We start from the raw sequence: 18,124 nt of genomic DNA on the forward strand, positions 1-18,124 counted from the left end.
AATCTTTAAATCATCACTTTTAAAACAGATAACGTTTATCTCTACATACTTTCTTCTCAATATCCCCAAATGCCACTCAGTGCCTAAAAAGGACCAAGATTCATTATTATTCTTTCTTTTAAACAAACTAAATATTTTCCCCTTTTTAAACTCAACATGATTCAATATTCTTTGAACATGTTTGTAATTTGTTTTTTGAAATAAGATTTTTATTACATCCTACACCGACTTTCAAAGGATTAAAATATATGTTAATCTTCAAAAAAAAAAAAAAAAAAAGTTGAAACTTTTGATTAACAGTGCTAAGAGCATATGATGCAAAGTGAACTCTTTAAGATTAATCTCTCTTTTTTTAGAATATGTAAAATTAAATCTGTAAAATGTATGGTCTGTATCATTTTTTAAAGATTATGATATATTATAACGTTAATCATGTGTGTCTAATATTTTTCTCTGTGATTATATTTAATTATTGAGGCAAACACGCATCAGGAAGCAAAATATGCTATCAGTCTATCACAGGTCACTTCAAGGGTCACAACTTTTCTTTTTTCTTCCATTTCATGATATCAAAGTATAATGAAGAAAAAAAGCTACTCACACACACTGACCTATCACTCTCTAATTGATTGTTACACACTGTTTATTATTGTATGTACTTCACAGATTTGTTAAATCCAATTATTTGATTTGTTTAATATTAAGTGATAGTTTTATTGAGCTACCTGAAACTCATATCTGTTTTGTTTTCCTTTTCCCACTTTCTCTTTTTGAATGATAAAAAACTGGATTTGTTGCCACACAGCTTCATTTCTTATCCGACAATTATATAAGGGTGATCGAGGAAGTCATTATTCACTGACCTTTCCCTCAAAGCATGCATCACCTCCTTCTGTTCCCATTTTTAACTGGACTTGTCAAACAAAACAAAAAAAAAAACCCATCAGTTTCAGGTTCAGTGATGTGATGGTTTAAAGTGAGGACATGGTTTTGTAACTGTTTCATCACTTCTGTTATTGTCATGATGGCAGAGGGAGGAAATTAAAAATGTTTACAGGTTACAAAGGCTGATTTATTCTCCACAGATGTTTAAAAGCCTAAGTTTGAGCTTCTTATTAATTAGTCGAAGGACTTGGCAATGACACCTGTACACATCTGTGTAGTTGTTTAGTCAGCATATATGATGAATCCAGAGAAGGTGCTGTATTTATTGTTGTTCCCTCCGTGAGCTTTGCCACCATCTAGTTTGATGTAGACCTCGTCTCCTGGCTCCAGATGCAGCACAGCGCTGTTACTGGCGTAGTCATAGTTCTGGTCAGCATCCTGGGCTATGGCACTGGCACGAACCTGCAGAATCACAGAAAGAAAAATACACAAATGATGAAAAACACCCAATTCATTCAGAAAATAATCCTAAAACCATATAAGTCATGATTGTGAGAGAGCATTTCACTCCATCCACACCTGAGACCTCCAACTCTGTCAGATTTGCACACAAAGCTACAGTGTGAGGTTTTAATCTGTACCATGAGAAACCACAAGAGCATGGCCTGTGCATGGACAGACTGAGCAAGGTGTTCAGGTTAAACAACACAATAATGTCTGTTGTCCTGTCGGTGCCATAAGAGGCAAAACAAAATGTGCAAAGTGTACTGTTTGAGGACCATAAGGGGAGCTCAGTTCAAGGCTCCAGGTCAGACTGTTACAGGAAGATCATACAAGCTGCTTTTTAGAGAAACATGGGACAAGTTGAACACACTGCATCCCTCTTTCTCCCAGCCTTACACAACCACAGTAAGGGATCCAATAAAAACATAGATGAAGTCTTCCTTTCTTCCTTTATTGTCAACAACTATTGAGATATCAGGCTTATTTTTCAAGATTTATACAGAATACTTGAATAATACTTTGGTCCATAGATTTTTTTAAAGGATTTGTGGGAGGCAAAAAAAAAGAGAAAGAAAAAAAAAAAACACTCATCCATTGTAAATTTAACAGCAAAAAGGCATCCTCAGATTTTCTCCACAGGGCAGCATGTTCAGAGAGGAGTTACAGTCTGTTTTCAGCTGCTAAATAAGCTGAAAAATGTTTTATTGGCGCGCACACACACAAACACACACACGCACACACACACACACACACACACACACACACACACACACACACACACACACACACACACACACACACACACACACACACTCCATTTGACTTTAAGTAGATATGTTTCCATTTATAACATTGCATAAATGCTGAACGTATACAGGCCCTGTTGGAGCCCCATATGTAAGAACCACTGGAAATGTTAAAAAATTCCAAAATGTAACAAGATGCTGCACCCGAAACCTTAAATAATAACTTTTTTCTATCAAAAATGTAACAACTTGTTATACTTTTGGGTCTTTTATTGCGTTTTAGGTTTTTATTACATTTCTGTATTACATTTTGGGCTCAGCTATTTTGTTACATTTTGGGTTGGCCTCTAACAGGCCCCACCCACCAAATAGCCCAACATTCAGCCATAGTCACCAAAAACTGTGTGCAACCCTAGTTATGTCAAACTCAGAGGACTTAAACACTGAAAGCCAATCAAGAGCCATTCTGTAAAAATTAAGAAAATGGGGAAAAAATGAAATGGAATAAAATTTTAAAAAAAGCAAAGGTGAATGAAAGTAAAATGAGGGCTCAGTGAAAACTGTATACAAATAGTCAGGTGTGATCAACACATGTCAACAAAATGTCAAATGACCTACTTTTTCACAGCTGTAGGAGACGGTGTTTAAGCTATGTCATGTCCTGACAGTGAACACCAACGCTTGTTTTTCCAACAGAGCCAAATAGAGCTTCAAATTCTTGCTAGTACTTGTTTTCTTTTTGTAAAAACAACAAAAACAGTAGGTAGTGTCTTTTGAGTGAAATGATGTTACATAATGTTTAACAATTCTAAATTCAGAGATTGTGGGGGGCCTGACCTCATGATTTTCTTCTTCATGTTGTCACAAGAAAAAAAATCAGAAGGATAAGTTACAAGAGAATGAAAACAGGAGTCAACTGCAACAGTGGAATAAGCTGTTTGGCACTGACAGAGATGATGTAGCAAAATTTCCGTGGGTCCAACCCACAAACTCAGCTCTGCTGCACATCCCACAAAAGCATGTTCCTAAAAAATGTGACAAAATTTAAAAGAAGCACACAGGCTTTCCAGCAGTATGAGATTTATCCCCAATAAGTATTGTTACAACTAAGAAATAATGTCCGAAACACAAATGTTCTTTCCCTTTTTTGCTGAGTTGATTTGAGCAGAATATCAAGGTTTGTTTTTTCGTTACCTTATGTTGGGTCAAGAAGTCACTCCTTATATCACTGCCCACTGCTGGAGATAATTAAGTGGAAAAGAGCTGCAACACATTAAATGTCTTCTGCCAGCAACTGGGCCGAACACTTCGATAGAGCCATGATGTAATTATTGCCAAGCTGTTTGGTTTCTAACTCTACCCAGCCAATTTCTGATTCAAGGCTCCAGAAGTGTAGAAACTCAGTTAATTAATAGAAATCTAAAGCTCAATTTGCACTGTGTAGACTCGTGAACCCAAGGGACTTAAGACCTCAACCAGACCAATCCATCACCTGACAAGGTGACAGCAGGTTACAGATTCTTGATGCCCCAGAAGCATTCCTGTCTCTTTAATTCAGAGTGAAGGTTTGATAATGGATACAAAAAGAGCCTTCATTCACACATTTAGTCAGAAGAGGTCTTCACTCACATCACAAAGTGAACACAGGCGCCATGTAGATTATCTGTTTACGAACTCTGTTATGCTTGAAGTGTACGAGTATTCTCATACTCTAGAGCTTGTCACCAGTTATGAGTACCTTGGATTAACTATTGATGGGGACCTTTCTTTCAAAGTGCATGTCAAAAATCTACTTTCTAAACTAAGGGAAAAGCTTGGTTTCTTCTATAGGAACAGGTCGTGTTTTTCTCTCGGAGCTCGGAAGCTTTTGGTGTCGGCTACTTTTTTGGCTGTTCTTGATTATGATGATGTTGTGTATATGCTTTAACCACCTGCCTTCAGGCGTTAACTCCTGTCTACCACTGTGCTCTGAGGTTTATCACGGGTTGTAGTCGCCTCACCCACTACTGTGAACTGTATTCTAAAGCTGGCATGCCCTCTCTGGATATACAGCGATATACCCACTGGATGACTCTGGTTTATAAAGCTCTTCTTGGCCTAGGTCCTTGCTATTTAAGCACTTTTCTTAGGAGAAATGGAAGCCATTATGCTTTATGATCAAATGACATTATGTATCTCTCTGTTCCTCATGTTCGAACTGAAACCGGAAAGCTTTTAGTTACTCTGCCCCCTCTACTTGGAATGCCCTCCAATCTGAACTGAAACTGGCTGAATTTATTTCTTTGGAAGCCTTCCGCTATACCTTGAGAAACCGACAACATGAATCCATCAAACAGTGCCTGTGTGCTTAAATTGTTTCTTAAAAATAACTGCTGCATTTTATGGCTCATACTTTAATGTCTGTTGCTGTACTCTGTTTTGTCTACTGTGTCATATGCTGCGGTCTCCCTTCGCCAGGTCACCCTTTTGACAGAGGTCTCAACCTCAATGGGTCTTTTACCTGGTTAAATAAAGTTTAAATAAAAAATGAAATAAAATTCTCCATACTTCCACACATAAAACCTGTTATAATGTTCTGAAAACAACATGATCTAAAAAACAAGCTACCCAGTAATCTACAACACCTGCAGACTATACTGCTATAAACAAAAACAGCTACTCCGATTAACTGAACGAGAATTTCAAACGGGAAGCTTTAACCTCTGAAGGGTGCTGTCCATGGTCCTGATTTCCTGTGTGTATTTGCCCATGGAGCTTCATCTCTGCAAAATGATGAACCATGACCACCATGATGAATCTAAACAATGCAATCAAAGCCACAGGTCAGGCCAGTCAACATTGAAGCCTCAGATAGAAAAAGAGCAGGTTTGACCTGGACTGTACCCTGGAGATAATCCTCAATGAAAAAATGCTTTAAATGGTTTAGCCAACCAAAGGTGTACTCCATCTGATCCTGAAACCTTGATCAGATTTTAAGAGTTGCCACAATTGACGCCGGGTACCATATACAAGTCAAAGTCCCCCAGTTTTGCTTTATCCCACAGTCTTTTTCTCCTGTCTCAGCTCTGTGAAGCCCCTCAGATCAACCTGCTTCCTTTAAGCATACTATGTTCCAGGTGAGTCTAATACAGGACTTTTGAAATCCTTTTAGTTTGAGGGTCACATGCCGACCAATTTAACCTCAAGTAGGTTTGATCTGTAGAATCATAACTAAATAACCAATGAATAACAACAATTAATTTCCCTCTCTTTTCTGGTGAAATTAAGAACATTCTTGAAATGATCACATTAAAAGAACTTTCTTTTTTACCAAACATCATAAACAACCTGGACTTTATTTAGAAAAATAACAGTTTCAACACTGTTCTGCCTCAGTTTATCATTAACATTACAACTTACAGATCTCAGTGTATCTACAAAGCAACAAAACATCCAGTCACAGGAACCTGTGGTGTTTTACCTTTTGATCAAAAATACTGTGAAGACCTAGGACTCATTTGAATTTTACACTCATTTCCACATCCCATACAAACTCACATGGGAGATAAATGTATAACTGAAGGAGGTAAGGCTATCCCACTGGCCTTGTAAATAAAAAACAGTTTTTACATAATGAAGACATTAAGGTTATGGCAGTGCATGAATAAGGTGCCACTAAACCAAACTCTTTTGCACTGAAGCTGCGCTGTAACCTTCAGACTTTGCAAAGCCATCCTGAGGGGCCAGATTGGACCCTCTGGTGGCTGGTTTTTGGCCAACAGGATGGATGTTTGACAGCCCTAGTCTAACAGATATTCTTAACAAGACAAGCAAAAATTAGAAAAGAATAACAGATTTAACTTGTGACCGTAACAGTGGATGAACAGTGTATGAGATTGTACTTGACAAAAAATTAAACCCTGTGCTGTCCAGTCTTCTGTTTTGCTCTGCATTAATCTAAAAGGTGAGTGACAATAGTTCCTTATCACAGCTGATGTGTTATCTTTTTCATCTTGGAGATCAAAAAGAACTGCAGACTGTTCAGTTTTATCTGATGATCACAGTAAGTGGAAACTTTTATCTCTTGAACCGTCTTCTGTCAGATAACATGGGCAATGTTTTCAAATATGTTGCTCTGTACTCTCTTTAGCCTACCACTGTTGATTGTTGGTGACCTGCAAGTGTCGTGTCGATGCTGGTTCTTAGATTCTCGTCGATATATGATTTTTTTTTCTTTAACTGTACTTTAAACTTTGTTTGGCAAATACTCTTTGCTAAGTCTGGAGCTTTTTCAGTCTTGTTGGTCCTAAAGTTTCAACTTCACAGCACAATGGGCCTCATTCACTAATATATGCATTAAAATGTTCTTAATTTGTGCATGAAATAAGTGCTCACACAAAATCACCGTTGGATTATGACATGTGAACCAACTATTTTTTTTCTGAACACCTTGTGTATATTAGTGAATCATAATATTTAGAAATTGACAGGGGTGCCATCAAAATATGAATTTTAATACGACCATTGTCAATTTTTAATGGTAAACTGAATATTTTATTTAGCATTCAACATTATATTATGATATGGATGCATCTGCATCAATTTCAAGGTCAATTAATTCACTTTGTCTTTTCACTGTATTTATTGTTGAATTCTATTAAAGGCTTTTTTTTTTTTTATTGAGGATAGTCTAAATATGTCATGCATTTAGTTAAAAGCATAGGTGTTTACATTTTCTGACAGAGTTGGTGGTCACTATTTGAGGCTACCCTTGGTATGAGGAGTTTCTTTTTTGTTTGCAGTGTAAGGATAAATTCAAGTAAAAATGTATTGATTAATTCCAGGTGTGTGCTTCAAACGTTCACAGTTTGAGCTCCTATTTGTGCGAACATGCTGTTAGTGAATATGGCCGATTCTTTGAAACTTTAAGGTTAACCCTGTCACTCAGGGTGGGTTGGGAAGGTCTATGAATATTGTTGTGACACAGGGATTATTCAGTAAACCTGATTCTTTATCGAATAAAAAGAAAATTTAGAAAGATAACTGAGGTCTATCTCCACTTAAAGTCAGTATGTTTTAAAACTTGTTCTTCAGAGCCACACCTGTTATCTTATCACAACTGATTGTAGTCAATGTGGCCCCTTTGACAAGAAACTGCCAGGAGAGACAACACAATGCCTGGGCTTCAGTTTTATGCCACGTAAGTTTAGCTAGTTTTGAGAGACTCATCTCTGTGTGGCTGTAAATTTTCCTCACTTTTCATTGCTATTTGTCTTTTCCCCTGTCATTGTTGCAACACAGAGGTGCTCTCCTGCTTGTATCATAGTGATCAGCTAATTAAACCAATGATGTATGTGTCTTCGATGCATTTTTTATATTTTAGCATCTCAGTTTTGCCTTATGTGAAATGCTAACTGCACAAGCAGACGCAGTAACATTTGTAGACTTAAAAGAGAAGACATCATAGCTATACTGAAACCTCCCTATTCACCCTGATTTGATTATTTTAGGGGTGTGAAGGAAAGAGCTGCACCAGCACCAAATGCTAGCCCCCTGTCTATATAACTCCTTACAAACACATCCTGTTGTTTTGAAATCATCTCTCAAATTTTGCCCTTTGTAAGTTTTATTGTGGCGAAAGAGGATCCTTGTTTGCTTCTTGCCTTCAGAAATCACGTGTCTCAGCCCTGAAACCAGGAGACATCATTTCAATAAACAGATCAACATTTTACCTATCTACAGTTTTCAACGTCAATTCCTATCTTAGTTCATACAAGCTTACAAAATACAAAGTACATCAGGGCTGCGCAGGGACTACCACATCACTCATACCCCTTTTCCATCAAAAGAACCAGGTGCTCATTAGGTGCTTGTGCTAGTGCTTGGTTGGCTCTAGACACAGTTTTCCAAAGAATTGGTTTGGTTTCCCATTAATCAGGAGCCAAGTTAAAGCCAAGTCATGACATCACTATGACACGTCATTGCATGTGATAAAATCTGCTGTTTCTCGAGTGTCCGCCTGAGGTTGGCTTTGGAAGTACCAGAAGTCACATACACACCAAGACAAAAAAAGCTGTTTTCAAAGCAGAAATTAACCTATTTACAGCCTGGTTCACAAAACATCTCCTGTCTGAATCGTTAATTTTACTACTGGCACCCACTGTACGGGGGTGAATTTTTTTTTTCTAACCTCGGCCGTGCAGAGGATAATAAGATCGTGAGCTCACCCAATCAGAGGCACAGCTCAGGGTCACATGACCAACAGGCGCCCTGTAGCTGTCGCAAAGCCCTTGCCACTACCAATTTAGCTGCTATAGCCGTTGTGCTTCATTCACCGTTTCAGAAACAGACGAGTGATGTCAGTGAGACTACGTCCATGTTTTATGCCCCTAACACAGTCGTGCTTCGCTTTGGCCCAGCAAACAGTTGTTTTTTGCTTAACACCAGTTTTTAGCACCTGGAGCCAGTGCATTGTTGGTGAACAAGCTTCACCAACAGCTTCAGCTCACTTGTAAAGGGGTACCACTCTTCTCCATTGGAACAGGTTTCTGGTTAAAGGAAGTCTTCTTCTTCTGCAACGATCTCAATGTCCCGCATCAAGTACAGTCTGATATCATTTTATTCATATCTGATTTGTTGAATAGTTGAAATCAGGCTGGATTGAGTAATACGATGGAACCTTATTCTCTGTCATTTTCTTTAGCACATCCTTGCAGGGCAGCCTTCAGTGAAACATGTCCCCTTCACATCTATAAACATTTTCTTTTACAAGTTTTTTTTCTTTATCAAGATTCATTCAATTTCACAAACTGCTTGCAAGTCTTTCTAAGGCTCACACCCAAAATTTCGTTTTGATTTTGTACTTTGATCCTCACTTATTGATAGTGACAATACACCATGCAGGTTATGTTTGTTCATGTGTTGGATTCTGTGGCCTTTGTCAGTCTGTTTCTCACCCTTCAAACACCTGCTTTTGTACTTTTGTGATAGAATGTGATAAACGCTTGGAGAGAGAAAACTGGTTCATAGCTATGACTCCAGACTTTAAACTGTATTTCTGATACTTAAACTTGTTTGTTCTGTCCACAGCTGTGCTGTGAAAAAAAATCTTCAACATAAGTGTTAGCCTTCAATCATTTTGCACAAAATAGTATCAATAACCAGCCAGATTCAGGCCCTGCAGTTGATGAGGTGGTCACTGAAACGATGACCACAGAGTTCAGTGTTAGAAATGTGGGTCCTTGGGGATGATTTGTTATTTCAATTCGAACACTGATGATCCTTTTAATCAGCACCATGGCGTCATCATCTTCTTCTTCATCATCATCATCATCATCATCATCATCATCATCATCATCATCATCATCATCATCATCATCATCATCATCATCATCACCATCGCTCCTTGATTAGTCTCTTCATTTTCCATTTAACAATTTTTAATTCAAATTAAATAATTTAATTTTAGTTTAAACAGTTGTTCTTTTATTAAAACAATGCTATAACCAGTTTTTTAAATATTTTCTATAAAAGTGAAAAAAGTGCAGACTCATGTGACATATTTTGAAACATATACACACGTTAGATGCCACATTTCCCTCAAATTTGACCACACAAGAAATAATTTTGTATTAAATGTGTGAACAGATCACAAACATATTTTCGTTCTGCCTGGGGATAAACTATTCTGGAAGTTTGGTTTTAGGAAACAGGCTGCAAGTTGTATCCTATTTTGACCCTAACTTTGATATGAGGTCAATACTGTGAATGAGAATTCATCAATACTGTTTTGGAATAATCACACATATTTTTCTGTTTCATGCTCGTTTAAATAGTGCAGTGGTGTGAATCTGATGCTTTACGAAGCAGTGAAACACTGTGTTTAGACATATAAACCCTACAAATTAAAGGAGAGGGAATTAACTTAAATCATCACACTTACAGTCCCTCTAAGAAATTAAAAATCAAGTTAACTTTCCCTTTCTTGTTCACTTTGTCATTAATTTAAAATAGTCTTTAACATTATAGTTCTAATAAATTAACAGAAGGGTGTATGTGATGTTTCCCATGTGTGCACACTAACACCAATGTCATAAGATATTTGATGTGCTAAAAAGCAGATTATCACTTCTTTAAGAACTAGTCAAATGATTAACAAACAGAATAATTAACTGCTTTAAATATGTTGGAAAAAATATTGTTTCAGTGTAGTCAAGTCACATTTTACAAATGTTTTTTTTCGGGAAAACCAACGCTCTCAGCAGCATCAGCATGTTTGATAATTTACACAGGAAAGGGCTTTCCTCGCTGACAATGTTTGAAAGTCTCAGTAACAGTACTCCTAATTGAAACATGTCTTTCAGTTGCTGATTTGTCATGGAGTGAAGCTCTGCTGCTCTAATCCCAGAGATTTTTGCTGTGCTCTGTGCAGTCTGCAGATGCATTACAGTTGCAGGCTGACAGGCAGGGATGTGCTTGGTGGACCGATGCTGCAACACTGGTTTGCCCCATGGATTAGATCTGCTGCTGACAGCCTGATCACTACAGAGACACACAGAAAGCAGGACACTGTGATGGAACAAACACGCAACAGAGGAGACACAGAGCAACAGAGGACCTCTGCGCTCTGTAGCTGAGCTTTTATTCTACTCATCCGCCTCTTTTATATCTTTACTCTTCTTCTTATCATTATTATTTACTTTTCATGATTTTTATTGTTACAATTATAACTACTACTATTGTTTTAATTTGCTTATCTATTTTAAACTTACACTTGCTTGTGGTACCTTGTAATACATTTACCAAACGTTTAATTTAAAAGCACTCCACACATTTATCTTTTTATTCATATCTACCTAAGGTGGTAACCATAGATGTGTTGTTATAATTAAGTAAACTACATGGATTTCTCTAAGTTTCTCTGTTGTGTGCGTTTTGTTCCTAAAATCAAATTATATTTCGGAAGATGAATTCATCTTATGCTCTGGTGATGTTGAAATAAGAGAAGTTAATTTTTTGTAATAAACTATATAGAAAAACAAACTATGATGAATATTTCAAACAAATATTTTCTTGGGTTGAAAACATATATATATATATATATATATATATATATATATATATATATATATATATATATATATATATATATATATATATATATAAAAGAATAACAATAAATTGAATTAAGATCATACTACATGTCGCACAGGCCCAAGTGGGCTTCTGCATCGTGGGTATCCCTCAGAATAGAGATCGAAGATTCCCAGACCAGTGATAGGGTTGTGGTATTCAGCCATTCATCTAAAATTGTCAAAGCTTCCCACGAGGATTGCTTTAACTCAGTTCATGGAGATATTTCCCCAACATCTGGAGCAATGAATGCTGACCTCTGACCCATTCAGTCCAGACCAAAAGCTACCGACCATGGACAAGATTTGCAATCTCCTGCTTACCCCACTGGCACAAGGTCCCAGAGCAAGTACTCATCATATCCATTCATGTTCTTGGACCTCTAACTTAACTGTACTCAAATACCTGCACAGGGTTACATTTGTGGATGCTGTTTTATGAGCGAAGTGATGAAAAACACAAGTAAATAAATAAAAAGAAAAGAAAGAATGAATGAATGAAAGAAAAAGAAAAAAGCTACTCTTTACCTAGTCTACCATTTTAGAAATTTAAAAAAAGTTTGTAAAGGGGTTGTGAACACGTCAATTGTAAATTGCAATAAATACTATAATATACTGCTTTTCTAAATTATTATGTAAAACAATAAGGACTACTTTGAAAACGTAAAGTATGCTTCAACATGCACTGTAAGAGTTACCTGGTTGTTTTTGCACAGATCAGCCCACATGCTTGTGCCGTCCCCTCCGCGCATGAGAACATGGTACGTGAAGAAATAAATCCCGGGAATTGAGCACGTGAACTTTCCAGTTGTTGGATCGTAGTGGTTTCCGAGATTGGTGACAACGTCGTCAAACTTGAGCACCTCGTAACCCTCATGTTGCTTTTTAAGCCCTGCGTAAAAGGCGATCTTGGGCACGGTGCTGTAGGTGGCCGCGCTGATGGCACCGGCTGCTGCGTTTGGTCCCGGAGGTCCCGGCAAACCAGACCTGCCCGGTTCTCCTTTCTCTCCAGGTGGCCCCGCCGGGCCAGGTGGTCCCGGCTCGCCGGGAGGACCTCTTGGTCCTGCCTTGCCTGGACGACCTGGTTCCCCTTTTGGACCTTGAATAAAAGTGGGCAAAGACTGCACAAGACCGTTGTCTCGGACCGTATCCGCCGTGGCGGTGCTGGTCGGAGATTTGGTGCCATAAGGGTCGCACACCATCCTACAGGTACCAAGCATCTCGTAGTGCGCCGCTGTCCCCGCTGAGTTGACCAGAACCGGGATGAGGATGACCAAAACCAGAACCATAACGACCCCCAGGACCCCTGCTGCCACTAGCCGCTTCCTGCCGACCAGCCGCGTCAGCGCAGGACGATCCGGTTGTCTGCTTTTGGGTGAAATTTTGCTGGTTAAAGAGGCAACCTTTTAAAGAAAAAAAATGTAGCTGAGCTACACTCTGTTCGTTTATTTCCGAACTTTTCCAAAGAAAAGTCCCCCCTCCCCTTGGCGCTCTCGGTCCTCTCCTCACTTTTTCTGCTGATGCGCTACTTCTGTAATTCTCCCTGAAAGTTCAGTCCTTTACTGCTTGGTAATGGTCAAAAGCGGTTGATTCAGCATGTCTGAGACGCTTCCACGCCCAGACACGAGGAGTGGACCCACAGGTTCCGGACAGAAGAATTTGTTCAGAAGCTGAACTCTTAAGGAGGATCAAAATCAGTTAGACTGCTTGATATGGGCTCAAGATGCGACCAGCGCGCACCAGAGAGAGAGAGACAGAGAGACAGAGGGGGGGCTGTGGCTCCTCCAATCGGTGTGGGTGGAGATAGTATTATTTCATCGAAACGCTTGAATCCTCCATTGATAAGGACCAAGCTGTTTAGGGAATATTATCTGCTGAGAGAAAAATATACATTTGTTACCCTCAGCTTTCACACCGCACTATATGGAGCTGTAAATACACGAATCAAGCAAGAATGTGTAGATTTTTAACATTTTGAACTTTAATTTGAATATTTTTTGTCGTCAGAAACATTTCGTTCTAAAAATTTGATAAAGGATCAAAGCACATTACAAAATATAGAACAATAACTTTTGACTAATTGCAAATAATTGACACTAAAATGCCAATTAAATGAACTTTACAAAATTTATTGAAGGCTTGCAGATTGAATTCTTTCTATTCATTTTAATGTTTCATGCACCTGATAACAGTAATATTTGGACCAGTTACAGGACAGCTTCACTGACACAGATCCTATATTTTCTCCCTCTTTCTCAGCCAACATTAATATAGCCCACTCCTCTAAGATACACACCATATTGTAAACTATAAGTTATTGCTTACTGGAAACAAAGTATGGAGTGAAAAAGATTCTTATAAGCGCATGTTCTGACCAAGCATCCACAGATCAACACCCATATGCAAAAGTCATTTATCTTCAGAGTCCAGAGAACGGAGGGGGAGTCATGGTGTATTGATACCGCTAAAATCAAACCAGTCCTGTCTTCTCTGGCTTCATTAGGCTTCCAAATATCCACTTATTGAGAGTCCCTGAAAATGAGCTGTGAAGGTAACTGAGCATCTTTGAATTGGCACCTCACTCAATATCAGCATAGTGAATGATGAATTGCTATGAAGGGTGTATAGGGGGAACAAAAGAGGCGAGGGGCTGGCCAAAGAAGGGATAACAAGAATCATGCACCTTATTTAGAAGGCCCTCATAGAAACAAGTCTTTTTGAGAGCTTTACAGACTATATAAGATAAGTTCAGGTGAATGTGAAAATGTCATTTTCACAGAAACATAAATGTAGAGCAGATTTAAAATTAAAAGTTTAGAGTGGTAAAACAAACACAATACATTTAAAAACATTATACTTTTATATAATATACTAACACATAAACTTTACAATTATCGATACATACCTGTGACTCTTATCACAAACCTCCTAGCATTCCTCTTTTTAATTCATATAAGCTTTATTTCAAGCTATACATGTTTTATAATGTCGTATTCATTAAATGACAACGGTTTTAACTGTAGTGGGCAGGCTTATAATTTAGAGTTCACACAGTAGCATAAATTTAAGGAACTTCCCTGAGGAAAGACATCACACACAGCAGACAGAAAAGCCTTCCTCATCCAGATTGTCTCACTAACAGCTGCTGAGCCTGCGAGGAGACAGGTCATTATTCGCTGAAAGGTGAAAGTATTCCTGTAAAAGAAGAGCATTTTTAAATGTATATGTATATACATATTTCTTGTTACTTGTTGCAATTTTTCACAAAGTTGTTTTTGTCATAAACAATTGGAAGGACAGAAATAGAGTCAGATGTGGACAAAATATACAGATGGTCAATTGCAGAAAAGCTAGCTGTTTGTGTGTGTGTGTGTGTGTGTGGGGGGGGGGGGGGGGGGGTGGACTCAGATTTTCACAGACTTGAAGTCAAATAATTTCTCTATTTGCAATAGTAATTGATATGTATTTTAAAACACTTAAATGTCATGGTTTAGAGGGGGCGTCTTCCACAATCCAACGCTCTCCATGAAACATGCTACAGTAAAGAAATCGCAACTTCTGCAAGCTTTATTTAGTGCCTCTGTCGCTGTGACCATGACAGATATTTTGAATTTGAAAAAATATTAAATAATCATTTAATAAAGAAACTATTGCTCAAGGGCTCTGTGGCAACTTTGGTCAGTGAAAAAAGTTTCAAGTTTGATCCAATGGCTCCTATAACCTTACTTTGTTGACACAGTACTTTGTCCTTGCCTGGTTGGCTACAGGTTCCCAGCAGAGGCACCCAAGAAACTTTGGCGGGATGTTATCACAAATATTTTTGTTGCAATAACTGACATGTTTGAGATCAATGAAGTGTAGAAGAACTTGTGTTACAAGGTCTTCAGATGATTAGTGGCAAGGTGAGAGCTATCCCAGCTAGCATACCTTCTTCTGACTTTGTCTTTCTTTCCTTTAAATCTTAATGTCATTTTTAAGTTCCTAACCATAGATCTGTCTGCGAGTCCCTGGACTCTCTTGTGTTGTAGGTTTCTCTGGATCATTGCTGTTGACAGCCTGGTTCTGTGGACCCGATGGACTTGGGGTGCCACAGCTGTTAGAACCCCACCAACATCATCACTGCAATAATGCCAAACTATGAATTCTGTCTTTATCTCTCAGCAGATGTCTGTCTAACACGGGTCCGGTTCTGCTTGAGGTTTCTGCCTGTTTGAGAGCAGTTTTTCCTTGCCATTGTAACTTGCTAAATTGTGCAATGCTCTTTAGTCATGGAGGGTTAAGATGAGATCAGGCTGATTGTCTTGTCTTGATGTTGGATCTCTGTTAGTAATACAGCAATGTAACACTAAAAGGTTTACACTTGTTAATGTTCTTTGAAAGCATCTCGGGACATTTGTTGTGATTTGACCCTATATGACTGAAGAAACTCACTGAGCATGGGTATCTTGTTTTTTTTTTTCAATGTGTGTGTTTCACTCAGTATGTTTCTAAGAATAAGGTACATAATAACTTAATTTCTTACTAATAATAACTTAATTTCTTACTAATTGGTATTTCTGAGTGATTTTTAACTGTTTACACAATGTGTTACTTAAAATAGAGTGTGCTATGGTGCTGGTGAATTTTTTCTGCTAACTGATTTGACCTGAGCTTCATTACGCAGTGGTCTGAAGACCATCAGATGTCGATCACTGAGGGAAATGAAGCCACTTCTCATCCATCTGTAGTCTGACCTCATAAGTCAAAATATCTGAATCTCTGCAAAGGAAGGTGGATGGTTGATAAGCTGTTTTATCAAGGCCAGAAAAGCATCAAATCTATTACGTTCATGTTATCTCAAAGGAAGGGGGTATGACAGGACCAGGTTCAGATCATTTGTGGGGCAGCTGTGGCTCAGCGGTAGAGTCAATTGGAAAGTTTGGGTATGATCTTTGATTGTTTGTCTCAGGGCAAAACATTTGACCCAGACGGCCCCTGTGCTGTACCATCAATCCATGAAAGGGGTTAGTTTGGCTCTTTATGTAATGTGTGCGTGAATGTAAAGTGGGAAATGGTAAATGTGACCTGTAATGTAAAACAACGACAACTACAACAACAACAACAAACATAGTGATGCATGAGAATAAAAATAGTAACAAATGTAACATATAAAATTGGTAAATACCCAATATTTACATTATGTGCTTATGAACTCTAAAAAAATCTAAAAGAACGAAGGCATGCACAGCAAGACTTTTTTTAAAGAAGCAAACAACACCTACAGCAGACCATGATCAAAGTTTACTTACAATGTATCCAGAGTTTATTCACTGCGTTTCCCTGTGGCTCAGTGGTTGAGTCATGGCCTCTCAATCAGACGGTCTCTTGCAGTCACATGCCAAAGTCTGTTAGCTATAAACTGATGGTTCCCATTAGAAACCCCTGCCATCGGTGTGTGAATGTGGTGTGATGCAGTGAATGAACCTGGGAGTGTTAAGTGCTTTGAATGGTTGGAAAAACTAGAAAAGTGCTATTTAAGAACTGGTCCATATACCATTCTATTTACTTTTGATGGTCACTCTGTCAGAGCTCTAGCTGTTCTCTGTGGAGAGAGGAGAACCTTCCAGAAGGACAACCATCTCTGCAGCAATTCACCGATAAGGCCTGTGATGTAGAGTGGCCAGATGGAAGCTGTTCTTCAGAAAAAGGCACATAGCAGCCTGTCTGGAGTTTGCTAAACGGCACCTGAAGGAGTCCCCGACCATGGGAAAGAAATTTCTCTGGACTGATAAGACAAAGATTGAACTGTTTGGTGTGAATGCCAGAATCATGTGTGGAGGAAACCAGGCACCGCTCATCACTTGGCCAATACCATCCTTACAGCGAAGCATGGTGGTGGTAACATCATGCTGTGGGGGTGTTTTTCCACCAGCGAGAACTGTTCAGGCACTGGGAGACTATAGTCAAGATAGCAAAGGAGTGACTTCAGGACAACTCTGTGAACGCCCTTGAGTGGTCCAGCCAGAACCCAGACTTAAATCCAAACAAACATCTCTGGAGAGATCTGAAAATGGCTGAGCACTGTTACTCCCCATCCAACCTGATGGAGCTTGAGAGGTGCTGCAAAATAGGAATGGGCCAAACTGCCCAAAGATAGGAGTGCCAAGCTTCTGGCATCATATCCAAAAAAATTGGGCTGTAACTGCTGCCAGCGGTGCATCAACAAAGTATTGTACATGTGATAGTTTTTTTTATTTTTTAATAAATTTGAAAAAGAAAACAAACAAACAAAAAATCTCTTGACACTGTCACTATGGGGTATGGTGTGTGAAGAAAAAATGAAATATGCCATGCTGGAATGAGGCTGTAACATCAATTGTGGAAAGAGTGAAGTGCAGTGTATACTTTCCAGATGTACTGTACATAGTTAATAAAGTAAGGAGTGAAGGACCCATTAGTCTCAAATCTGTGCTCTTATAATCTTGAAGCATCCCATACTTCAGCAGTTAACTTGGTGATAAAAGCACAATTGATACAAATGGCTTAAACTGCAATACAGGATGTATATGAAATCAACTGAAATTATTGGGGGGGGGGGTATTCAAAGCTTTTCTTCTATGATAAAGCATTTATGATGGTGCATTCAGAGGCCATAAAAAGTGTGTTTACCAAAAGAAAAATGAAAAACAGATCAAAATAAAATGAGAAAGTGGATTATTTAATAGATCAGATTAAACAGACTCAAACACCTCATATAAATGGGGTGGTGTTTATGTAAAGCAGCAGTTGTATGTTAGCTGCTCATCCTGTGGTGGGCGAGGTGATTGCTTCTCTGCCCTATGTCACCACCCTCATTAGAGTGGCACAGTGCAGCCCCCCTTAGACAATCAGGCCTGCCCT

The 18,124-nt window shown here is 38.6% G+C and overlaps 1 protein-coding gene and 1 long non-coding RNA gene across 2 annotated transcripts in view; one reads left to right on the top strand and one right to left on the bottom strand.

Annotated features, from left to right (window-relative positions):
- LOC141807524 (uncharacterized) overlaps positions 1-10,692 on the top strand; it is a 52,578-nt gene extending 41,886 nt beyond the window's left edge. Inside the window, exon 3 of the long non-coding RNA XR_012599845.1 lies at positions 10,546-10,692. This is a non-coding gene — a long non-coding RNA (uncharacterized LOC141807524). The remainder of the gene's footprint in view (positions 1-10,545) is intronic.
- Positions 480-12,949, bottom strand: c1ql3a (complement component 1, q subcomponent-like 3a). Its single transcript, XM_074693611.1, has 2 exons — positions 11,944-12,949; positions 480-1,347 (listed from the first exon to the last, which is right to left on the bottom strand). The coding sequence occupies exons 1-2, from the start codon at positions 12,532-12,534 to the stop codon at positions 1,168-1,170; spliced, it is 771 nt and encodes a 256-aa protein (XP_074549712.1). The 5' UTR covers positions 12,535-12,949; the 3' UTR covers positions 480-1,167.
- Between the last annotated feature and the right edge of the window lie 5,175 nt (positions 12,950-18,124).

Source organism: Halichoeres trimaculatus, unplaced genomic scaffold, assembly GCF_033239565.1.
Source record: "Halichoeres trimaculatus isolate MK-OKI-2021-1 unplaced genomic scaffold, fHalTri1.1 fHalTri1_scaffold_18, whole genome shotgun sequence".
Taxonomy (NCBI): domain Eukaryota; kingdom Metazoa; phylum Chordata; class Actinopteri; order Labriformes; family Labridae; genus Halichoeres; species Halichoeres trimaculatus.